Here is a 25,672-nt window from a genome sequence, read left to right as displayed (position 1 = left end):
TACAAAGACCTCAAGAATTTACTTGTCCATAGACATATTTTTTAACCTTCTCTTTTAACTGATACATGAGAAAGCCTTATCTTTTAATGGACATACATTGCTAATATAAGAAATTCCAAGTTCAAATAATATTCCAAGATCTGGAGACACAGAATTGGACCTGATAAAGCAATCACCATCAAGCAAACACGGCAAGATGCGAGTAACCTGAAATAATAAAGAAATTAAAGTTATTGATAAAAATAAAAAAACAGGAAGGGGGTTTCATATGATTTGAATAAATGTCCCCATCAAATTTCATGTTGAATTATAATCCCCAGTGTTGAAGTTGAGGCCTGGTGGGAGGTGTCTGGGTCATGGGGGCAGATCCCTCATAGTTTGGTGCTGTCCTCACCATAGTGAGTTTGTTCTCAGGAGATCAGTTTTTTTCAAAAATGTGGCTGGGCACGGTGGCTCACACTTGTAATCCCAGCACTTTGGGGGGCCGAGGTGGGTGGATCACTTGAGGTCAGGAGTTCGAGACCAGCCTGGACAACATGGTGAAACCCCATCTCTACTAAAAATAAAAAAATTAGCAGGGCATGATGGTGGGTGCCTGTAATCCCAGCTACTCGGGAGGCTGAGGCAGGAGAACCGCTTGAACTCAGGAGGTGGAGGTCGCAGTGAGCTGATATCATGCCACTGCACTCCAGCCTGGGCAACAGAGTAAGACTCTGTTTCAAAAAAAAAATAAGTGTGTGGCACCTCCTTCCTCCTTCTTGCTCCTGCTCTGCCATGTGAGATGCCTGCTCCCTCTTCACCTTCTGCCACGATTAGAAGTCTCCTGAGGCCTTCCTAGAAACTGATCAGATGCCTGTCCCATGTTTCCTGTACAGTCTGCAGAACCATGAACCAATTCAACTTCTTTTCTTTATAAATTAACCGGTCTCAGGTATTTCTTTATTGCAAGAACGGATACCATCTCAGGTATTTCTTTATCACAAGAACAGGGTTTCAGCCCTATTTGTTAGTAAATAGTTTATGCATTTGCATTATAATAAAGGCCTTTTAAGAAAAACACAAAGCAGATGGATTGAATTAATCTATGCCAATGACTACAAATTTTAAAAATTTAATTTCTCTTTTAAAGGGAAAATACCTTTACCTTCACTTATTCTTTGCGTAGAGGCTAACATGAAACAAGTACTGTACCTAGGTCTCCAGAGGTGTTACAAATAATAGTTTATATACATTATAAGATATTTAAATTAACCACTGTTCTTTGTAAACAGAACAAAAATTAAAGACTTAATACACATATTTGCTCAACTTTCCTGATGTGTGCCTTGTGAATTTTCATTTATCTTCTTTTGCTCATTCAATTCCCTCTCCTTAGACAACCATACCCCTCCTTTCTTGCCTGTAAAATTTACCCATCCTTCAGAAAGGTCTAGTTTCTCTTTTATAAAACCTTCCCTGAGCCAAATGACTAGAATTAACTTTACCTACCTACGTGCTTCCAAAGCACTTGCCAAAACCATTACAATCTGCCTGAGGGGTAGTTAACAACAGTACTCGCCCCACAGGGCTACTCTGATTAAGTAAGGTAACGTACATAAGAGCCTGGCACAGGGCCTAGCACACAATTAGGGTTCCAACAATATTGTTATTCTTTATGTATGTATTTTCCCCTACTAACTTTGCTGGAATAGGAAATCCACTGGCATGAAAAAGTTTCCACATGCCTGGGAAAAAATGCTTACATGTAACAGATGTCTACTTTCATTCAGCAGAATAACACATACCCCCAAAAGCTTATCTTTCTACCCCAGGAAAAACATTAAAAAATTCTACCCTAAACACTTCACATACACAGAGTCGCAGTAACAGAACTGTGAAGTACTGTGCCAAAAGAGAAGTTGTGCCTCTCACTGGAGGAAGGCTGCTAAGAAGATCAAGCTGGAATTTTAGGAGGTGTACTTTCGACAACTGTGGACAGACACAGCACACGATTGAGGTGGCTGGCTTCGTCCACAGCCTGAGCCCTCTTATTGAACCTCCATCTTGCCTTAAGATCTTCTGATGCAGTAAGAGGAAAGGTAATTAAGGGTTTTCAGGATGCAGTTATATAAGGGAGTTAGCTGTAGGAGGGAAGTAAATACTAAAGTAATGAGACCTTGGAGGCAGATGAAAGTAACATAAAATAAAATATAGACAATTGATATTATAAAAACAATATGAAGACATCTTTGTCCTCTCTAGCATCTATGCAATGCTGACTCAGTGGTTTGAACTCTCAAAACGCTCTTGATAGTACATGGGTGTAATGTAGCAGTCCCCTAGGCGTCACTCCTGACTTCATCTGAAGAAAGTACAGCTTTTATTAGCATAGTTGGAAGATTTCATCTTTGAAAAACACCTCACTTCCTAAATGTAATCTTTATGTTTTCATTTTTATCAAATAAGAATTTTCTAAAAATGAACCCTGAAATTCACTGAATGGGATGATTCACAGGAATTATAACACTGGTGAGTCAGAGACATGAGTAATTTTTATCAATGTCCTCAAATAACACCAAAGAATCTAAAGATTTATATCTGTCCCCACATACTCTGTGCTATTTATATAAATATAAATATGTTCAACTTTGACAGTCTTATATTAGAAATTAATTGCTTGACATTTAATAGGTAAAAGAAATTCACTCATTCCACTCATTCAGCAGATTACTTACCTGGGGAGAAAAGGTCCATGTTTTGGGCTTTTTAGATTGCCATGTGGCTCTGACTGTATGAATGTTGCTCAGAACCTGAAATGAGATTTTACCTTTTGAAATTATGTAAAAAGCTCTTTGAAACATCACCACTTTCATGTCCCAAAGACTTAACAGTGGCTATACTGAGTGAGGAAGATGGGGAAAAGAGTACTTTCATGTTTTACTTCATGCAATTCTGTAATGTTTTTCTTTTTATATCAGGTATGACATAATGAATTCAGAGTTGGACCCTTATGCTAGTAACAAATTATATTAAGTGAATTCCTTAATATCTGAGATAGGTTTACCAAGAAAGCAACTAAAATTTTAGGTAAAAATGGCCTTTTCAAATGTGTTTTTTTGAGTTAAGAGTCTCACTCTGTCGCCCAGGCTGGAGTGCAGTAGCACAACCTCAGCTCACTGCAACCTCTGCCTCCCAGGTTCAAGTGATTCTCCTGCCTCAGCCTCCCAAGTAGCTGGGATTACAGGCACCTGCCACCACACCCAGCTAATTTTTGTATTTTTAGAAAAGACAGGGTTTCACCATGTTGGCCAGGCTGGTCTCGAATTCCTGACCTCAGGTGACCTGCCCACCTTGGCCTTTCAAAGTGCTGGGATTACAAGCATGAGCCACTGCACCCAGCAAAAAAAAAAAAAAAAATGGCCTTTAAAAGATATGACCCGGTTTAGCACAGTAGCTCACACCTGTAATCCCAGCACTTTGACAGGCTGAGGCAGGCAAATCACTTGAAGTTGGGAGTTTGAGACCAGCATGGCCAACATGGCAAAACCGTGTCTCTACTAAAAATACAAAAATTAGCTGGGTGTGGTGGATATGCACCTGTAATTCCAGCTATTCGAGAGGGTGAGGCAGGAGAATCACTGGAACCTGGGAGGCGGAGGTTGCAGTGAGCTGGTATCACAACACTGCATTCCAGACTAGGTGACAAAGCAAGAATCAGTCTCAAGAAATAAAAAATAAAAAATAAAAAGATGTGACCCATACAAGCATTACATATGCAGTCCATTACTCTGTCACTAAGACAGACAATGCTAACAGCTCAGATACAGTTATTTTTTTTCCTCTAGATCTCTAGGCCCATAAATTATATTCTTTTTTAAATTCAATCTCTTATAAAATGCTCTATGCAAGAAGTTCATCCTACAATTTACATAAAACAATGAAACACAAAGGGAGCAAAAACTTTATGGAATGAAGAATTCAAATTCTATAATGTTATGACCAAAATTGACATCTTCCAGAGGAATGGATAATATGTAATTTTTATTTTAGATGAAAATATTTTAGTATAACACCTCTAAAACAAATCTTTAAAATAATAATTTAAAATCATCCCAAACGTGTTATATTAGGTCAAATTCAACTCACTGTATTCCATATCCCTAGTAATAGGCATATAGGAGTATTTTATGGGTAGCTAGATTGTTTTCCACATCAGCAAAATCCACTTCCTTCAATTACTAATATATATTTGGTTAAACTTTTCCTGAAATTATGTATATTTACCACCTGGAATACTGGAGTATAAACTCCTTGTAATTACTACCTTGTGATTCCTGTAAGACTGTATTTTATTTATTCTAAGGAGGTTCTTCGTTTTTCAAGAAATGTTTCCTACTTCTAATGGCCAAGAAGTCCTTTGCTATCATCAAAACTGAAATTCTATACTATCTCTGCTTTTATCTTTTCAATTTGGAGAATCCGGATTTTGAAATTTGGAATCAAGAATAACTTCTTCTGCTTGATAATTTTGTATCTTTCTTGACATACAGACTCTAAGAACTAAAAAGAACTTAGTTCAACCATCTCACTAGGCATTTCAGAAAACTGCAGCCACAGAGGGTGAATAACTGGCTTAGAATCACACTGCTTTCTGTGCAAAACCAGATGCCAAGAATGAAGAAATTGAAGAGTCAAAATAATTTAGAGATTTCATTCAGCAAACTGCATTAAGAATGCAAGAGGGGCTGGATGCAGTGGCTCATGCCTGTAGTCTAACTAATCAGGAGGCTAAGGCAGGGGGATTGCTTGAACTCAGGAGTTTGAGACCAGCTTGGGCAGCATAGTGAAACCTTATCTCCATTTTTTATTTTTAAAGAATGCACAAGAACTTCTCAACCAATTTATGCTTCAACTCAGCCATTTTGCTCCAGATATAAAGTGATGAAGCAGTGATAGTTAAAAAGACAGAGCAGTACCCAAAAGTAAGATGAATATGTCAATGGAGCACAAATAGAAGACAGAAGAGTAAGGTGAGACTAAAACCAGAGGTTTCCTGGGCTCTGAGTCCAGAAGGAACATGTGGTGTCAAGGGCTGGATTTGTATGTTACAGAGGCTGAAGGTACTCATCCCATGATAGAGAAATAGATTGCCTTACCGCTGGAAGCCAGTAAGGTTTAAACAACAACAACAACAACAACAAAAGGTTGCCCCTCCTTCTCATAAAAAGTAGTGAGCCTAAGCAAGTAGGAAGACAAAGACATAGCCATGACACCAGGATCAGAACCATGTCAACAAGTCGGCCTTTTAATCAGTGACATATCTGACATCATTTTAGATCAAGAACTCTAAACTCTACTGCAAGATCTGGTTCTGAACTGGGGTTGAGAGAGGAAGGTGGAGTATTGGTAATAACAACCACAATACTACTAGATAGAGGGAAAAGACAATGGAAGAAATAATTGGAGTGGCGAAGGTATTTGAGAAAATAATGGCTGAAAAAAAAAATTCCCAAATTTGGCAAAAGACACAAACCTACAGATTGAATAAGCTGAGTAAACCCCAAGCAGAGTAAACCAGAAAAATTCATGCCATATACACCATAAACTTCTGAAAACCGAACACAGTGAAAATACCTTGAAAACAGTAAGAGAAAAACAACATTTAGGTTAACCAACAGGAAAAAAAAATTTGAATGATGGTGAATTTCTCATTAGATGCCATGGAGGACAGAAGGAAATGACACAATATTTTTCAAGTGTCAAACAAAAATAACTGTCAATTCAGAATTCTCTATTTACTGAAAATATCCTTTTGGAATGAAGAGGAAACAGGGACAATCTCAGAAAAAGTCTAAGAGAATCTGTCACCAGCAAACCAACCATAAAAGAATGTTTAAAGGAGATTCTCTAAACAGGACATGATAAAAGAAGAGTCTTAGAGAATTAGGAAGAAAGAATGAACAATGGAAATAGTAAAAATATAAGTAAATACTATATATTTTCTTTCAGGTTTTCCAAATTATATTTGATGTTGTGTGATAAGATTCTCAAAGTATGTAGAAAAAATATTTAAGACCACTATATTATAAACTAGGAAAGGTAAAGAACTAAAGGAAGGTAAGGTTTTATAAATTACTCCAACTGGAATGTTAATACTAGTAGACTGTGGTAAGTTATGCATGTATAAAATTAATACCTAGAACAACCACTAAGGAACCTAGCCAAAAAGATACACTCATCAACACTGCAGATAATTCAGAATGGAGTTCTAAAAAAATGTTCAAATGGACCAGGCATGGTGGCTCATGACTGTAATTCCAGCACTTCAGGAGGCCGAGGTAGGTGGATCGCCTGAGGTCAGTAGTTCAAGACCAACCTGGCCAACATGGTGAAACCCCGTCTCTACTAAAAATGCAAAAAATTATCTGGACATGTTGGCATGCACCTGTAATCCCAGCTACTTGAGAGAGTGAGGCAGGAGAATTGCTTGGATGCAGGAGGTGGAGGTTGCAGTGAGCTGAGATTGTGCCACTGCACTCCAGCCTGGGTGACAAGAGCAAAATTTGTCTCAAAAAAAAAATAAAAGTTCAAGTGACACACAGGAAATGATATGGTTTGCTGTGTCCCCACCCAAATCTCATCTCGAATTGTAACTTCCACAATTCTCACATATCATAGGAGGAACCCAGTGGAAGGTGACTGAATTACATGGGGGGTCTTTCCTACACTGCTCTCATGATAGTCGATGAGTCTCATGAGATCTGATGGTTTTAAAAATGGGAGTTTTCAGGGGCCAGGCGCGGTGGCTCATGCCTGTAATCCCAGCACTTTGGGAGGCCGAGGCAGGTGGATCACGAGGTCAAGAGATCGAGACCATACTGGTGAACATGGTGAAACCCCGTCTCTACTAAGAAGACAAAAAATTAGCTGGGCATGGTGGCGCGTGCCTGTAGTCCCAGCTACTCGGGAGGCTGAGGCAGGAGAATTGCCTGAACCCAGGAGGCGGAGGTTGCGATGAGCCGAGATCGCGCCATTGCACTCCAGCCTGGGTAACAAGCGAAACTCCGTCTCAAAAAAAAAAAAAAAAAATGGGAGTTTTCCCTGCACAAGCTCTCTTCTTTTGTCTGCCAACATTTGAGACATGTCTTTAACTTTCTGCCATGATTGTGAGGCCTCCATAGCCATGTGGAACTGTAAGTCCAATAAACCTCTTTCTTCTGTAAATTGCCCAGTCTCAGGTATGTCTTTATAAGCAGTGTGAGAAAGAACTAATACAGTAAATTGGTATCAGGACTAAGGTGTTGCTGAAAAGATATGCAAAAATGTGGAAGGAACTTTGGAACTAAGTAATAGAAAGAGGGTGAAACAGTTTTGAGAGCTTAGAAGAAGACAGGAAAATGTGGGAAAGTTTGGAACCTCCGAGAGACTTGTTGAATGGCTTTTTGACAAAAATGCTGATAGTGATATGAACAATAAGGTCCTGGCTGAGTTAGTCTCAGAAGAAGATGAGGAACATGTTGGGAACTGGAGCAGAGGTGACTCTTGTTATGTTTTAGCAAAGAGACTGGTGGCATTTTACCCCTGCCCTAGAGATTTGTGGAACTTAGAACTTGAGAGAGATGACTTAGGGTATCTGGTGGAAGAAATTTCTAAGCAGCAGAGCATTCAAGAGGTGACTTGGGTGCTATTAAAAGCATTTCAGTTTTATAAGGGAAACAGAGCATAAAGGTTTGGAAACTTTGCAGCCTGACAATGCAATAGAAAAGAAAATCACATTTTCTGAGGAGAAATTGAGGCTAGCTGCAGAAATTTGCATAGGTAATGAGGAGCCAAATGTTAATCCCCAAGACAATGGGAAAAATATCTCTAGAGGATGTCAGAGGTCTTCACGGCAGCACCTTCCATCACAAACCTGGAGGCCTAGTTGGAAAAAGTGGTTTTGTGGGCCAGGCCCAGGGTTCCCATGCTGTGTGCAGTCTAGGAACTAGGTGCACTGCATCCCAGCCACTCCAGCTGTGACCAAAAGGGGCCAAGGTACAGCTCAGGCCCTGGCTTCAGACCATACAAGCCCCAGGCCTTTGGCAGCTTCCACATGGTTTTGAGCCTGCGGATGCACAAAAGTCAAGAACTGAGGTTTGGGAACCTCTGCCTAGACTTCAGAGGATGTATGAAATGTCTGAATGTCCAGGCATAAGTTTGCTGCAGGGGTGGGGCTTTCAAGGAGAACCTCTGCTAGGGCAGTACGAAAGGGAAATGTGGGGTTGGAGCCCTCACACAGAGTCCCTACTGGGGCACTGCCTAGTGGAGCTGTGAGAAGAGGTCCACTGTCCTCCAGACCCCAGAAGAGTAGCTCCACCAACAGCTTGCACTGTGCTCCTGGAAAAGCTGCAGACAATGCCAGCCTGTGAAAGCAGCCAGGAGGGGGGCTATACCCTGCAAAGCCATAGGGGCTGAGCTGCCCAAGACCATGAGAACCCAACTCTTATATCAGTATGACCTGGATGTGAGATGGAATCAAAGGAGATCATTTTGGAGCTTTAAGATAGAACTACAAACCACTGCTCAAGGAAGTAAGAAAGGACACAAACAGATGGAGAAACATTCCATGCTCATGGTTAGGAAGAATCAATATTGTGAAAATGGCTATACTGCCCAAAGTAATTTATAGATTCAACACTATCCTCATCAAGTTACCTATGACCCTCTTCACAGAACTGGAAAAAAAACACCTTAAACTTCATATGGAACCAAAAGAGAGCCTGCATAGCTAAGACGATCCTAAGCAAAAAGAACAAACCTGGAGGCATCATGCTACCTGACTACAAACTATACTACAAGGCTACAGTAATCAAAACAGCATGGTACTGGTACCAAAACAGAGAATAAAACCAATGGAACAGAACAGAGGCCTCAGAGGCAACACCACACATCTACAAACATCTGATCTTTCACAAACCTGACAAAAACAAGCAATTGGGAAAGGATTCCGTGTTTAATAAATGATGTTGGGAAAACTGGCTAGCCATGTGCAGAAAGCAGAAGCTGGACCCCTTCCTGACACCTTACACTAAAATTAACTCCAGATAGATTAAAGACTTAAACATAAGACCTAACACCATAAAAAACCCCAGAAGAAAACCTAGGCAATACCATTCAGGACATAGGCATAGGCAAGGACTTCATGACTAAAACACCAAAAGCATTGGCAACAAAAGCCAAAATAGACAAATGGGATCTAATTGAACTCCAGAGCTTCTGCACAGCAAAAGAAACAATCATTAGAGTGAACTGGCAACCAACAGAATGGGAAAAAATTTTTGCAATCTACTCATCTGACAAAGGGCTAATATCCAGAATCTACAAAGAACTAAAACAGATTTACAAGAAAAAAAAAACAAACCCATTCAAAAGTGGGCGAGGATATGAACAGACACTTTTCAAAAGAAGACATATATGAGACCAACAAACATGAAAAAATGCTCATCATCACTGGTCATTAGAGAAATGCAAATCATAACCACATTGAGATACCATCTTATGCCAGTTAGAATGGCAATCATTAAAAAATCTGGAGACAACAGATGCTAGAGAGGATGTAGAGAAATAGGAACACTTTTACACTGTTGGTGGGAGTGTAAATTAGTTCAACCATTGTGGAAGACAGTATGGCGACCCCTCAAGGACCTAGAAATACAAATTCCATTTCACCCAGCAATCTCATTACTGGGTATATATCCAAAGGATTATAAATCATTCTATTATAAAGACAAATGCACACATATGTTCATTGCAGCACTGTTTACAATAGCAAAGACCTGGAATCAACCCAAATGCCCATCAATGATAGACTGAATAAGGAAAATGTGGCACATATACACCATGGAATACTATGCAGCCATAAAAAAGGATGAGTTTGTGTCCTTGGTAGGGACATGGATGAATCTGGAAACCATCATTATCATCAAACTGACACAAGATCAGAAAATCAAACACTGCAAGTTCTCACTCATAGGCGGATGTTGAACAATGAAAACACATGGACACAGGGAGGGAAGTGTCACACACTGGGGTCTGTTGTGGGGGAATACGGGAGGGACAGTGAAGGCTAGGGAGGTTAGGGAGGGATAACATGGGGAGAAATGCCAGATGTAGATGACAGGGAGATGGAGGCAGCAAACCACATTGTCATGTATGTACCGATGCAACAATCCTGCATGTTCTACACATGTACTCCAGAACATAAAGTGCAATTATATATATATATATATATAAAAGATTTAACTTTTTGGCTGGATTTCCGACTTGCATAGGGCCTTCAGTCCCTTTGTTTTGGCCAGTTTCTCCCATTTGGAATGGCTACATTTACCCAATGCCTATACTCTTATTTATCTAGGAAATAATTTGCTTTCGATTTTACAGGCTCATAGGTGGAAAGGACTTGCTCTGTCTTAGATGAGATGTTGGGACTGTCGACTTTGAGTTAATGCTGAAATGAGTTAGACTTTGGGGGACTGCTGGGAAGGCATGATTGGTTTTGAAATGTGAAGACATGAGATTTGGGAGGAACCAGGGGCGGAATGATATGGTTTGGCTGTGTTGCCTCCCAAATCTCATGCTGAATTGTAGCTCCCATAATTCTTACATGTCATGGGAAGAACCCAGTGGGAGGTGACTGAATTAGGGGGAAGGTCTTTCCTGCACTGTTCTCATAATAATGAATGAGTCTCATGAGATTTGATCGTTTTAAAAACGGGAGTTTTCCCTGCACAAGCTCTCTTCTCTTGCCTGCCACCATGTGAGATGTGCCTTTCACCTTCCACCATGATTGTGAAACCTCCCCAGCCACGTGGAGCTGTAAGTACAATAAACCGTTCTTTTGTAAATTGCCCTGTCTCAGGTATGTCTTTATCAGCAGTGTGAGAACAAACTAATACAGGAAGACAGTAAAAAGAAAAGAGAGAAACAAAAAAAGAAAAAACAAACAGAAAAAGATAAGGCAGTGGACCAAAGGCTTGAGGCTCCTCTCCAGTGTCTGTCCACTTCTAAATGCTCTGCAGTGCCTTCAAGTAGTTGCTTTTTATTTTGCCCAGGGTTTACACTTGCTATCTTTGGGTGGGTTGGTCCAAGGGGAGCTGACTCAGCCATTACTGGAAGTGGTGTCTCATTAGTCAGTTTTAGCAACAATGCTTTTTATTCATAACTAGGTTCAAATTTATTAAAGAACTCCTACATAAACAGCATGATTATCTGCACAGCTATTAAATCTGTTCCATAACTCTCAATTTGGAAATCTGACATAAATTTGTTTCATAAAGTAAATTTCATGATTTGATATATTATTCAAAATAAAATTCCATCGTTTATGTTCTTATATATGAGAACAAGGAAAAAGTATCAAACCAGATGTACGAAAAAGAAAGCAATTCAGTTCTTCTTGGTCACTGAGGACCCCTACTGACTCATTTGTGGCAATGATTTTGTGCAGTATGTATTACAGAAGTGAGAGAGGATCACTATCATAAGTTCATTTATTTACCCCAAGTTCAGATGAAATAAAGGCACTTTCTTCATGCTGGGTGTTAGTAGTATACTTAGCATGAGCAAAATCAAGCCCACATCAACTCTTCCAAACCTGGTCCTCTTCCAGTGTTCCCTATCTCATCAAATGTTGCCACCATCCATCCAGATGTGGAAGTCAGAGTGTTGGTGTCATGTCTATACCCCACTTCCCTTCCCCCTTCCATATCCAATCCATCACCAAATTTTGTTAATTTTTACTCCCAAATAACTTTATCCACATCTTTCATTTCCATCTCCACTTCTCTAAGTTATCATCACCACCTCTCATCCACTCTTCAAAAGTACTTACTATGCTCTTTCTATGTATAATATCATGTTCTTTCTATGCATAACATCATTCTGATAACTTCTCTTACATTAACTTATTTAATCTCACATCAGCTGTTATCAGCTCAAGCAGCATTGCCTTCTCAGGAAGGAGCTTTGACTATTGATTTGAGAACTCTTTTTTTAACGTAAGCATCTAGTGCTATAAATGACCATCTAAGCAATGCTTTAGCTAACATCCCACAAATCATGATATGCTGTATTTTCATTTTTTGTTCAGTTCAAAATATTTTCTAATTTCCCTTGAAATTTCCTTTTAAGCCTTTGACTATTTAGAAGTTTTTAAATTTCCAAGTATTTAAGTATTTTTCCATTTATTTTTCTGTTACTGATTTCTAATTTAATTTCATGCAATCAAGGATCATATATTGTATGATTCCAATTCTTTTAAATTTGACTAGGCTTGTTTTCTGATCCAGGACCATCTATCTAGGTGAATATTCCACATGTATTTAAGAGAATGTGTATTCTACTATTTGAGGTAAAGTATCATGTGAATATCAATCTAATCTAGTTTGTTGATATGTTAGTTCTCTTACATCCTTACTAATTTTGTCTGCTTGTCCTATATTACTGAGAGAAAGGTATTACACTCTCCAACTATAATGGAGACCCCAACTATACCTGTGGCTTTGCTGGTTTCTCTTTTCAGTTCTAACCATTTTTTATTTCACGTATGTAAAATTTTTGAAGTACATACCCACTTAGGATTATTATGTCTTCCTGGTGAACCATCGCTTTTATCACTATGTAGTGCCTGAAGTCTACTTTGTCTGATATTAGTATCTTTTGAATGGTGTATCTTTTCCCATCCTTTTCTCTTAAGTTACCTATAGCATTATATTTAAGGTGGGTTTCTTATATATAATATATAGGTGGATCTCTTTCACTGTGGTTTTCATTTGCATTTCCCTGATGACTTCTTACATGTTGAGTATCTTTTCTGACTTCTAGTGGCTTTTCATATTTCTTTTTTGAAGGAGCTGTTCAAGTTTTTTGTCCCCTTAAAAACTGAGTTATCTTTTTATTTCTTAGATATCTTTGACTTGTTCTTGGTCTTAGGAAAAAAGTGTTCAACATTTCACAGTTAACTATGATAATTCTACTTTTAGATTTTCCTTGCTGCATTTTACCAATCTGAGGAATCTCCCTTCTATTCCTAGTTTGTAGAGAATTTTTAAAAACTCATAAATGGGTGTTGAAATTTGTCAGATGCTTTTTCCGTATCTCTTAAGATGATCATATGATTTTTCTTTTGACAAATTATAATGATTGATTTTCAAAGGTTAAATGTAGTTACCCAGGTATGTAAATTTGAATTCCTGAAATAAACTCCAGTTGGTCATGATATAATGTCCTTTTTATATACTGCTAGATTCAATTTAATAATATTTTGTTAAGAATTTACTTTCTACATTTATGAAGGATACTATCTGGTAATTTTCCTTTCTTGTAATATCTTGTCATATTTTGGGGTCATGTTTTTCTGGTCTTACAAAATGAGTTGGGAAACATTTCTCCTTCATCTATTCCTTGGGAGAATTTGTGTAAGATTGATATTATTTATTCTTTAAATGTTTGAAAAAATTCACAAGTGAAGCCAGCTAGACCTAAAGTTTGTGGGAAGATTTTTGTGAGTAGATTGTTTTAAATTACAGTTTTAATTCCTTAACAGAGGTTATTCACATTTTATATTTCTTCTTATGCTAGTTCCAGTCAATTATGGTTCTCTAGGAATTTATTTTGTCAATGTTGTCAAATTTACTGATAAAGTTGTTTATATCTCCATATTGGACTCTTAATGTCTGCAGGATCTGTGATAATGTCTCTATTTCCATGACAGATGTTAATAGTTTGTTTTCTTTTGCTTTTTTTTGGGGGGGGGGTCTTGCTCTGTCACCCAGGCTAGAGTGCACTGGTGCCATCTTGGCTCACTACAACCTCCGCCTCCCAGATTCAAGCAATTCTCCTGCCTCACTCTCCTGAGTAGCTGGGATCACAGGCATCCACCACCACACACCCTAATTTTTGTATTTTTAGTAGAGATGGGGTTTCACCATATTGTCCAGGTTGGTCTCAAACTCCTGACCTCAGGTGATCTGCCCACCTCAGTCTACCAAAGTGCTGGAATTACAGGTGTGAGCCACCGTGCCCAGCCTTCTTTTACTTTTTTTAAACATGTCTTGATCAGTCTCACTATGTGTCCTTCAGTTTTATTAATGACTTCAAAGAATCAACTTTTGTCTTTTTTTTATTTTCTCTTTGGTTCATCTGTTTCCTATTTCATTAATTTCTACTCTCATCTGTATTATTTCCTACTTTCTATTTTCTTCAGGTTTAACTCACTCTTCTTTTTCTAGCCTCTTGATTTGCTAGCTTAGATCACTGACTTTAAATCTTTCTTTTATCTTTTTTTCTAATATACACAATTAAAACTATAAATTTCCATCTAAGTACTTTTTAACCTGTATCTCATTAAAAATGAACTTTTTAAAGAGTCATTCAAACTTTTATTTGGTACTGGGTAAGAAATACTCTCTTAGGAACTGGAGAGGAGTTGAATGGAAAATAATCTAAGGAAATGTTTCTCCATAATCCTAGTATGAATTGATTTAATTCTTAGTAAGCTTACCTTATTACCATCAAATAGACAGAGGCGTACATGTCTGCTGAGAACCTGTATGCCCATTCCTGGAAGAGGAATCATTTTACAGCTCCATAATGTCAGAATCAATGAAATACGACTTGGTCTTGACCTAATCTGAAAGAAAAATTAGTTATAAAAAAAGTTTATTTTTCTGATTTATAACACAAATCTGTCTTTTGTAAATTCAGTTTAAGAAAATATATACAGGATTTTTAAAGAAGAAAACAAAATTTACACATATATAAGAAAAATTTCAATACTTTGTTCATTGAATATTAAAACCAGTCATTTTAGGTAAATTTTTGATAGTGCTACATTTGAAATATTGGCATTTTTCTTAAATACTTAAAAACTGTGATGAAAGGAACAATAAATACTAGCAGGTAAAATGTCTATGATCTGACTATAGAATCACTGTATTCTAATCCCCAGGTTCACTCCTACAGAATGTGGTAAGTGCAGAAGGTTAACACAGCATAAAACCAATGCCACCTGGCATTAAGATATCCTACTATTTTTCATTCCAAGCAATTATCTACATTGTTCTTTAGTTTCTTAATAGGTGTTTTAACAGACAGAATGCACTATTTGATATATTTATTCAGATTTACTTCATAGGTATAGTTCAGATTGTGAGTAAATAAATTGGCATTCTATTTTATTTTTAAAGAACAGTTTCAATTAATTAAACTTTGCATTCTGCTTTATGGTCATAAGCCTTTTCATTTAAATAACTTATATTAGACAAGGATTGGTGGCTCATACTTGTAATCCTAGCACTTTGGGAAGGAAAGGAGGGCAGATTGCTCGAGCTCAGGAGTTTGAGACCAGCCTGGAAACATGGCAAAACCCCATCTCTACAAAAAATACAAAAATTACTAGGGCATGGTGGTGTAGACCTGTGGTCCCAGCTACTCAGGAGGCTGTGGTGGGAGGGTCACTTGAGCCTAGGAGTTCAAGGTTACAGTGAGCCAGGATCACACACCTGCACTCCAGCCTGGGTAACAGAGGGAGACCCTGTCTCAAAAATACTACTACTACTGCTACTACTACTATAATGATAATACTGGATAACATCTACTGAGTTCTTTTCATATGCTAGGCATTATTCAAAGCCCATCACACACATAATTTTCAAAATAACTCTATGTTGGAAGCATTATTATTATTCCATTTTTACAGATGAAGAAATTAAAGCAAAGAATAATTAAGATAGAAGAAATCTAGTATTATTTCCTTTTTAACAATGAGAGAAGAGTGTAATGGAGAAAATAAACAAGATATTAAGTCAAAGTAACAAGTCCAAATTCTGTCTTAGTTGTAAAAATATGACTATTTCAAATTTATCATATAGAAACTATTGTTTTTGTTTTTTATAATGCATTAATCAATTAATATGTTGTTTGTCTGCTTGCAACCATGACAACATCTGGAAGATTTATAGTTTTACTGATAGTAACTATACTTACAGTGCCTTCTGTAGCATCCCACATCAGATCTCTGAAGGCCAGTTGAGAAGGCATGAGCTGTGGTTGTAAGAAGTAACTTGCTCGAAATTGATTCCCTGAAAAAATCATGTTTCTTTAATTTTCTTACAAAAAAAAGAACTCAAAATCAAAAATCCATAATATTGTGTTATAGGGTACAGCCACTTCCAAAATACCACGCTGCTTACTAAAAACCTGCTTTCCAAAATAGAAGCACCAATATAGATTTATGCATAAAAACAATAGTACAAAACTTACAGATAAAACACATAAAAGATCATCTTAAAGCACCTTTAAGAAAGACTTTTAGGCCAATAACATGCCCCATAATGAAGACAATTCATTCAAATATTTTTGTAAAATGCAGAAATCTGTAAGCACTTTTTAGAGACTTGAGAAAAAATACATAGCCATTAGTTTTACTTCTTAACACAAAAGCATTTTATACTTCTTCAACAATGTGTTTTGCCTATAATAGAAAAATTAGACATGGACCTTGACTGCTTGGCTCAAAGAGTGCAGTGGCTGATAGGTACACATTACCTTCCTCCAGAAGCTGCGAGAGTGTGGAAGGCCTGAACCCTGCAGGAATAGCTCCCATCGTGGTTAACGCATCAACAGTGTTTATCTGCTGAAGATAGTAACATCAAAATAAATTTGTTTTCAGTCATGTTTCTGCACCTCTATAATATTTTCTCTTTATCACTGGAGTTACTATAACCCAAAAAAGGAAAATATAAATGTACAGACTTTAGTGGAAGATTAATATGATTTAGCCCCAAATATTTGAGAGGATGCCATCACTGAATTGGCCTCTCCTAAGGACCTAAGCCCCATACAGTGCCTAGCATGCAGAGCTCTGTGTTCCAGAGCAGCTGCTCCAAGTACACCCTTATCAAAATGTCCCTGCTCCTGTCTGCTGTACAGTGCGCTTCCATTTCACAGATAAGTTAATCTCTATTGGCAAATTATACGCACTAAAGAATTAATGGATTTTTTTGTATATACATACACAAAACTCACACCCTCATACATACAAGCATGTACTTGTAAGTAATAAGTAAAGAAAAAGGTCAGAAAGGATACTTGCTAAATTGTTAATGGTGATTACTTATGAGTTTGAGGAGAATTTTCATTTGACTATGTAATTTTTTTTTTTTTTTTGAGACAGAGTCTTGCTCTGTCACCCAGGATGGAGTACAGTGGCATATTCTGAGCTCACTGCAACCTCTGCCTCCCAGGTTCAAGTGATTATCCTGCCTCAGTCTCCCCAGTAGCTGGGATGACAGGCATGCATTACTACACCCAGCTTATTTTTGTATTTTTAGTAGAGACAGGGTTTTGCCATGTTGACCAGGCTGGTCTTGAACTCCTGACCTCAGGTGATCCACCTGTCTTGGCTTCCCATAGTGATGGGATTACAGGCATGAGCCACTGCACCTGGCCTGTAATTTTTTTTTAATGACAGAATTAAGGATCATTTCTTCCTTTTAAAAAATTTAATTACTTTTTTTTTTAAGATAGGGTCTTGCTCTGTCACTCATGCTCTGGAGTGCGCTGGCACAATCACAGCTCACTACACCCTTGACTTCCTAAGCTCAAGCAATCCTGCTACCACAGCCTCTCGAGTAGCTGGGAATACAGGCATGTGCCATCACACCTGGCTAATTTTTCTTATTCTTTGTAGAGATAGGGTCTCACTATGTTGCTCAGGCTGGTCTTGAATTCCTGGCCTCAAGTGATCCTCCTGCTTCAGCTTCCCAAAATGTTGAGATTACAGGTGTGAGTCACCATGCCTGGCCAATTTCTTACTTTTTATTAAAGCTTTACAGGATTTTTCAAAAACGATAATTAAAATTTAACATCTGCTTTCACTCAAATGATAGAAAAGCAGGATCAATGAGAATGTTTCCAAGCCTTCAAACAACACCACGAATAAGATTATCAATTATTTTTGTGCAAAAAAAAAAAAAAAAAAAAAAACAACCTAATGTGAAATGTTACTTGGAGCACAGGCTCATGAAACCAAAAATATACGTCCTCTGCTCTGTACATTCCATGCCCTGAACCCCCTTTCAGATCCACTGCTGTCTTCCACAGTCTCCATCCTGTTTCCCATCAGATCTATTGGGTAATAAAACAAGACATCATTAATAAGATAGAAGATACTCACCTCTGAGATCGCTTTTTGAACAGCACTACAGTGGGAATCAGTTCTGGGGAGACGAAATAACAAAGTAAGTCAGGTCATGATATGCCTATTCACTCAATTAAGGAGCTTCTTTAATCACAGTTTATAATCATCAGTAAGTTTTGAAAACCTAACAGTTTCCAGATGAAAACAAGATAGAACTAAATGTATTAAAAATAATCACAAAATTAAAATAGTAATGATCTTTAAGTAGACAATAGTATGAAAAGCTGTCCAGGTACAAGTTGTCTCCATTTCAAGAAAGCAATGAATTATTTATAACAGTAAAAATAACAAAATGTTTCCTAAACCTACTCTGATACCCTTTCCCACTTTTGTACCTTTGCTTAACTTCTGCTCCATCTGCTGTTTGATCCACCACCTCTACATCTTCTTCACTGCCCTCTTCACTTGATTCTTGATCTTCTTCTCCTTTACTATAAGGCTAAAAAACCATTGAAAAGTGAAGTGCTTTTTAACTAATGCAAAAATCAACCAATAAAAATACAAGTACTGCCACCTAACCCTCCAGTTTTTTCTGTTTAAAAAGAAAAAACAAAAGCATCAATACTTTCAGAAAACCTCGAGCACAGATGGGAACTCAGTATATATAATGAGCATATAAAAATTAGTGGGAAATAAATTTTCAACATACGGTTAATAACTTGACTATTCCAAAAAATAATGATTGAGATAGAGAGCAAGTTTAATCAAAATAAATTACAGATAGAATTTACTCAAATAAAAAAGAAAAGAAAAGAAAGAAAAAAGCATTAGAAGAAAATAACCTGGAGATGGTGAAGCCCTTTCCAATTATGATACCAAAATAAAAAAATCATAAGTGGATTTTTTATGACCTAAAGTCCACAAAGAAAATACCTAACACATAACTTACACATATCCTGAGGGGGAAAAAAGAAAATATCTAACACAAATATCTAAAGATTAATATCCTTATCATTAAAATATTATAAAAGCTCTTATAATTCAATGAGAGAGTCTTTAAATCCCTTAGGAAAAAAATGGCCAAAAGAAATGAAAAGGTACCAATACGTAGAAATGATAAGCACTCAAGGTGATGGAAATCTCAAACACCTTAACTTGATCATTACACAATCCATGCAAGTAAAAAGCACTCACATAAATACATAAAATATTATGTATCAATAAAGAAAACCGAAAGGGTCATTTGCAAAGAAGATATACAAATGGTCATAAAGCATATGAGATGATGCTCAACCTCATTAGGAGTAAAATAAATGCACATAAAACCACTAATGACACCTTTTTGCTGGTCATATTGGCAAAAATGTTAAAGATTGATAACAGCCATAATAGGCAAATGTCTGAGGAAACAGAGCTCTCTGATTGTTAGAGGTGAGAGTACAAATCAGCATAATTTTTCTAAAAGGCAAATTGGAAAAATAAATCAAAATATGAAGGTGTATACCCTTTGAACCAGTGACGATCATCTAGGAATTTATCTAAGGGGATAATCAGGCAAGCGTGCAAAGATGCATGCAGACTTGATGACAACACAAGTTGCCAGTTGGCTACCACCTATTCCCTACCTCCTCCAAACAAAATCCCTGATTTTGGCAATGATCCAGTTAAAAGGCTACATTTTCCAAGACTTCCTTGCAGCTAAGTGTTGCCAGAGAACTAAGTGCTGGTCAATGAGCAACAACTGAAAGTTTTTTGTGTAACTTCCAAGAAACCTTCTTAAAAAGGCAGCAGCTTACGTGTTTTGACTGCTTTCCTCTTTTGCTGCTCAGAATCTTTAAAAGATCCAGCAGCTGACTTAAAACTAAATAGATAATTCTAGGAAGAGCAGCCTCATATCAGAAACGCAGTAAAATATTAGATAGGATCTTAACCAATTCTTGATTGCCTTTCTCCACACTTTTGTGCTTGAGAGAAACACGCTTCTACCTTATTTAAGCTACTTTTTTGGGGGGGATCTTTTTGTAACTGACAGAGGATGCTAATCCCATGTTCTTTGCAATATAATTGATAGTGACCATAGGTTGAAACAACTTAAATGACCATCTAAATGAGATTAGAAGACTTGCTGCCATTGAAAAAGATGATCTAGATCTGCTATAGCCCCTTGGCACATGTAGCTAGTGAGCTCTTGAAATTAGTCCAAACTGAGAAGTGCTACAAATGTAAAACAAACACTGGATTTTGAACTTAATGTTAAAAAAGCAAAACAGCTCAATAATTTAAAATATTGATTATATGTCAAAATACTGGATAATATAAAATATATTATTAAAAATAATTCTTCCTGTTTCTTTTTACTTTGTAAAACTATGTGTAATGAAAAAAATATGTTTGTTCTCACTGGTTCCTGGGACAGAGCTCCTGAAACACTTTGAATTTCCTGAATGGTAGGAGTATGTTTTCTTATTCATCAGGAGTCCCTTTCAACTACTCCTGAGTTTATGCTAACGAGGTAACTCTAGGTGGGCCCTAGACAGCTTCAGGAAGGGAACAGTTGCCAGAAAAACCAACCTGGGGAATTACAGGTTAGAACTTTCAGCCCGACCCTCCAACCTCAGTAGAGGGGAGAGGAGCTGGAGACTAAGTTAATCACCAATGGCTAACGATTTAGTTAATATAACTAATGAAATCTCCATAAAAACCCCTAAGTGATAGGGTTCCAGGAGCTTATAGTATGATGAACACAGCAAGGTGCTGGGAGGGTGGCAGGCCCAGAGAGGGCATGCCAGCCACCCGCCATCAATACTTCAGTCTATGGCTGTTCCTGAGTTATATCCTTTATAATAAACTGGTAAATGCAAGGAAAGTGTTTTCCCAAGTTCTATGAGTCATTCTAGTAAATTACTGAATCCCTGAGGTGAGGGTGTGGGAACTCGTGACTGTATAGCCAGTCAGTAAGAAGTATGGGTGGCTCTTGGGACTTGTGACTGGCAACGGAAGTGGGCAGCAGTCTTGTGGGACTGAGCCTTTAACCTATGGGGGTCTGTGCTAGCTCCAGGCATTAGTGTCAGAATCAAATTGAATTGCTGACACTGGTTGGTGTAGGAGAACTGATGTAGAAACCCATATTTGGTGTCAGAGAAAATCCACATACTTGGTGTCAGAGAAAATCCACATACTTGGTGTCAGAAGTGATGTCAGCAAAAAGATATTCTTAATGTAGCTATTGAAAAATTTAAATTACATGTGTGGTTTGCATCACAGTTCTACTGGACAGTGCTGATCCAGACAGAAATTTACATATCTTGGCACAGAAAACGACCATGTTATTTTATGAAATAAGAAAATACAGGCTACAAACACGCATGTATAGTATGTTCACATTTTAGTAAGGGGATCACATATTTGTGGAATTTAACACAAAGTTAACTGTGGTTATGTTTTACAATAAACAATAGATATCTATTATTTGTTCTGATCAGCATTACTCCACAAAGCATCCTTACTGTGAGATCACTTTCTAGGGCTCACATGCATAAGAGTACTTTACAGGTCCCCGGGGCCATTAATATACAATGTGTTTCCCAGGTGCTGTCCCTCCAAAATTAAAGCAAATTCTGTATCTCAAGTCATTCACTAGTCAAACTGTCAAAAGAACACAGCTAAATGTTTTATTAAAAGTGAAAAAAAAAGGCTTAGAAAAGGAAAGCACAAACCAAGACTAACCTCCAGGTAGGTTCTGGGAACAAGACCTTCATTTCCTTTGGCATCCTTAGCTATCCACCAACCATCAGGTTTTTTTTCAATTATAAAGAGAATTTCCCCTTTCTTAAAGCAAAACAAAGTAAATATTTTAAATAAAATTCAAAAATCATGAGTATATATATACCATTACCAATGATTCAAAATATGTGCTGAAAAAAAGGCAAAGTCTTTTCTTAATCTAATATTTTTCCTAAGTTTTATCAAAAGCTTCCCTATTACCCAACCACTACGTATTCTGCCTAACTCACCTAAACCATAAATGTGACATAATTTAATGAATCATTCCTTCTAGTTACCTAACATACACTTCAACCATTTATGTAAATAGGAACCATTTTTCACAATCATTTTTAAGGCCCCATACTTATTCCAAATATTCGATTACTGTGTAAAATATTTTTGAATTTTTTTTTTTGAGACAGAGTCTCAGCTCACTGCAACCTTTGCCTCTTGGATTCAAGAGATTCTCCTGCCTCGCCTCCCAAATAGCTGGGACTACAGGCACGTGCCACCGTGTCCAGCTAATTTTCTGTATTTTCAGTACAGAAAGGATTTCACTGTGTTAGCCAGGATGGTCTCCATCTCCTGACCTCATGATTTGCCCGCCGTGGCCTCCCAAAGTGCTGGGACTACAGGTGTGAGCCACCATGTCCGGCGTGAATATTTTAATCTCTCTGGAAAAGTGTCTTTCAGAAGCAGCATATAAATTCCCCCCCAAAAAATCAATTCCATTAAACTTAAACCCTATTTTTAACCAAAAACAGTATTTAGTGAATACAATTACCCAGTTAATTCACCAGATATGTTTTGAATAACACTCACTCATTTATAAAAATAAAATTCATCTTTGAAGACAAAAGCATTTCCATTACTGAGGTCACTAAGAAAGCAAACGCTTTCTTAAAATATACATTATTGTCTAATGTTGATACCATTTTCCAGGCGAATTTGGAAAAAAATCTATAATCAAACTATACAATTAGTTGCATAATATTCTATTATATTTTATTATTAATCAGTTGCTAAACTTTGAAGTTTAATATAAGAACCAAAATTCATATATTCACTTAAATTCCTTTGGCTTATTTCTCTAGCAGAAGACACAGGCTCAAATTCCCTTAAAAATCACACCTGTATTGTTCCGTCCCACCTGCCACTTATTTACGCCCAGTCCAAGCAAACATGGATGCAAGCCCCTTTCATAACAAGTTAACAGGAAAGATTGCTACAAAACGGCAGCAAGTACTCCCTTCTACCTCCACCTATGGACATTGTCTAACTCACTTGAATGAATTTATACATATGACATGCAATAACAAATTATAAAATTTTACCCCTAAGTTAGGAATTCTCAACATTAAAGCTAGTTTAAAAAATCTTTAGTTACAGAGATAACTGTAGTAACATAATCTCATATTACTACTGCTTGTAAATCATAATTATTACTTATTTAAACAGATTGTTAAAAAACTTCAAGAATCTCTAATACAGGTATACAGACGGAGTTTCCTTATTCTGTCAGGTATGGACATTAATCCCTAGGTTAGGTATCAGTCTTATTCTACCTACTTTAAATGTAAGATCTCCAACTTGCTGAGCAGTAAAATTTCCAACAGCAATGTATTCTTCACTGGTTGACTGTTTGTGAGACTCATTTTCCTCTTCCTCCTCTGCATCTTCTTCCTCCTCTGCATCTTCTTCCTCCTCTGCATCTTCTTCCTCCTCACCACTGTCTTCACTTTCTTCACTTTCACTTTCTTCTTCTTCAGTAGGTGCCCCAACTCTACAAAAAGTGTTTCTATGAGTAGGCCCACTTGAAGTAATATATAAGAACAGACCAACTATGAGTATAACTTCTATATATACATGAATATACCATATTTGGAGCTGGCAAATAAAAGAAATAAAGGAAAATACAATGAACAATTTCTACCATCTAACTAAGAAGGTGTGCTTGGAGAGACTGAGGTGGAAAGAGAGTTATGTATGTGAGATGGCAGAGCATCACTGGACTTGAGGCCAGGAGACTTGAATTCAAGTCTTCAATTCATCCATTCAGAAAATGCTCTTTGAGCATTATTATTAAGTACTTAGAGCACGGACTCTGCTAAATTTAAATTCTGGCTCTGTTCCTTCTTTGCTAGGTGACCTTAGATAGGTTTCTTTTAAGCTCTTCATTTCTCATTGGTAAAGTAGAGATAATCATAGAACGTGCCTTCTAAGGTTGCCATGAGGATTAAGATGAGTTATTACTTGCGAGGTGTTTAGAACAGTGCTTGCCCATAGCAAGCTTTCCATAAAAGTCAGTTATGATGATGACACTGATGCTGTTGGTCAAGTTCCATGTCAGAGAGACACACAGTAGACAAAAAGGTAAACCAGACACAATTCCCCATCCTCAAGGAGCTTGCAATGAGACTATCTAGAAAATGGAGAATTATAAAATAGTGCAATAGGTACTAGAGTAGAGGTATATACAGGATACTAAGAAATTAATCACGCAAGAGGGACACCTAACCCAGGCTGCATGAATGGGAATCAGAAAAGGCTTTAATTAGGTCTTGACAGACGATACGGAATTAATCAGGTAAAATGGGAGTAAAAGGAAGGGGAGGGACAGGAGAAAGGAGGTTCGAGATTAGGAAATGTCAAATAGCTCACGAATGGTAGGGCAAGGCTTGAGGAAAATGAATGAGAATTGAGGCTGAAAAGAGGTGCGAAGAATGTAGCCCAGGTGAGGCTGACCTTTAAGGTCATCCCTAAAAATGAGTAGGGGACTCCAGCCTGGGTAACAAGAGCGAAACTCCGTCTCAAAAGAAAAAAAAAAAAAAAAAAAAATGAGTAGGGGAAGGTACATGATATGATTCGCACTTTAGAAAGGAGACAAAGCTACAATGTAGGGAACAGATTAGAAGAAGGGCTAAAGGTGAGGGTGGCTGTTGAAAGTAAGAAGTGACAACAGTATGAACTAAGAAAACAGTATAGGGATAAAGAGAAAGGAGATGATACGGAGGGTGAGGAAGAGAGAAATGCCAAAATAACATTAGCTTGGGTATGTAACTTAATCTTTCTGACTTTTATTTATTCATTCGACATTCAGCAAAGTTTAAATTTTGGGGGGCACCTACTGTATAACAGACATTGGGAGCTTGGGCTATAACAATGAACAAAACCAAGATCTTTGCCCTCCTAAAGCTTACATCAGAGAAGCTTATCTTTAAAATGGGACAACAATACTTAGACTAATGCAAATGAACATCATTAACCATAAAACTAGCCAAAATAAATTTTCTCTGGAATAAAAAGGAAAATAAGTTTAACTTTGTTTAAAATAATTGTAGGATACTGTTATACCACACTTACCTAACACATAAACCAGGATGTAACAACCATTTTTATACCACAAGAATTAAAAAATCCATAAAATATCATATTTACTTTCAGTGTGTCTCTTTCCTTCCTTAGGAGATATTTTGCACATATCTTGTATGGGTCAATTATTCCAAAACTTTGCTGGAATAATGTGAACTTGATATGGTTTTTCCCCTTCATTAATGTAGTGAATTTCAGTGATTGACTTTTTAATGTTAAATCAACTCACATTCTGGAACAAATTCCACTTGGTCATGATGTATTATCCTTTTGAAATGCCTCTAGATTTTACTTACTAATATTTTATACTGAGTTTGTGGATTTGTTCCCCTCATAATTTTCTTCTAGTGTTCTTGTCAGGTTTTGATATCAGTGTTA

At 37.3% G+C, this 25,672-nt stretch overlaps 1 protein-coding gene and 1 long non-coding RNA gene across 7 annotated transcripts in view; both read right to left on the bottom strand.

Annotated features, from left to right (window-relative positions):
- The window catches only part of LOC135272940 (uncharacterized), a 151,564-nt gene that overhangs the window by 94,178 nt on the left and 31,714 nt on the right, over positions 1-25,672 (bottom strand). The window lies entirely within an intron of this gene.
- LOC135272935 (nephrocystin-1-like) overlaps positions 1-25,672 on the bottom strand; it is a 76,710-nt gene that overhangs the window by 24,598 nt on the left and 26,440 nt on the right. For 2 of the 6 annotated variants that reach the window (XM_064371672.1, XM_064371669.1), the window contains exons 5-13: positions 23,492-23,705; positions 21,884-21,985; positions 18,553-18,656; positions 18,194-18,236; positions 16,564-16,651; positions 16,003-16,097; positions 14,519-14,647; positions 2,715-2,789; positions 97-207 (exon numbers count right to left, since the gene is read on the bottom strand). In XM_064371672.1, the coding sequence (XP_064227742.1) occupies positions 97-207; positions 2,715-2,789; positions 14,519-14,647; positions 16,003-16,097; positions 16,564-16,651; positions 18,194-18,236; positions 18,553-18,656; positions 21,884-21,985; positions 23,492-23,705 (961 nt within the window). The remainder of the gene's footprint in view (positions 1-96; positions 208-2,714; positions 2,790-14,518; positions 14,648-16,002; positions 16,098-16,563; positions 16,652-18,193; positions 18,237-18,552; positions 18,657-21,883; positions 21,986-23,491; positions 23,706-25,672) is intronic. The other 4 variants (XM_064371674.1, XM_064371670.1, XM_064371671.1 and 1 more) reach the window with 3 other exon arrangements.

The sequence above is a fragment of the Aotus nancymaae genome, unplaced genomic scaffold (assembly GCF_030222135.1).
Source record: "Aotus nancymaae isolate 86718 unplaced genomic scaffold, 86718_ANA_hifiasm-v0.15.2.pri h1tg000155l, whole genome shotgun sequence".
In the NCBI taxonomy this organism is placed as follows: domain Eukaryota; kingdom Metazoa; phylum Chordata; class Mammalia; order Primates; family Aotidae; genus Aotus; species Aotus nancymaae.
The sequence above is the reverse complement of the archived record's forward strand: the minus strand, read 5'-3'. Positions and strand labels throughout refer to the sequence as shown.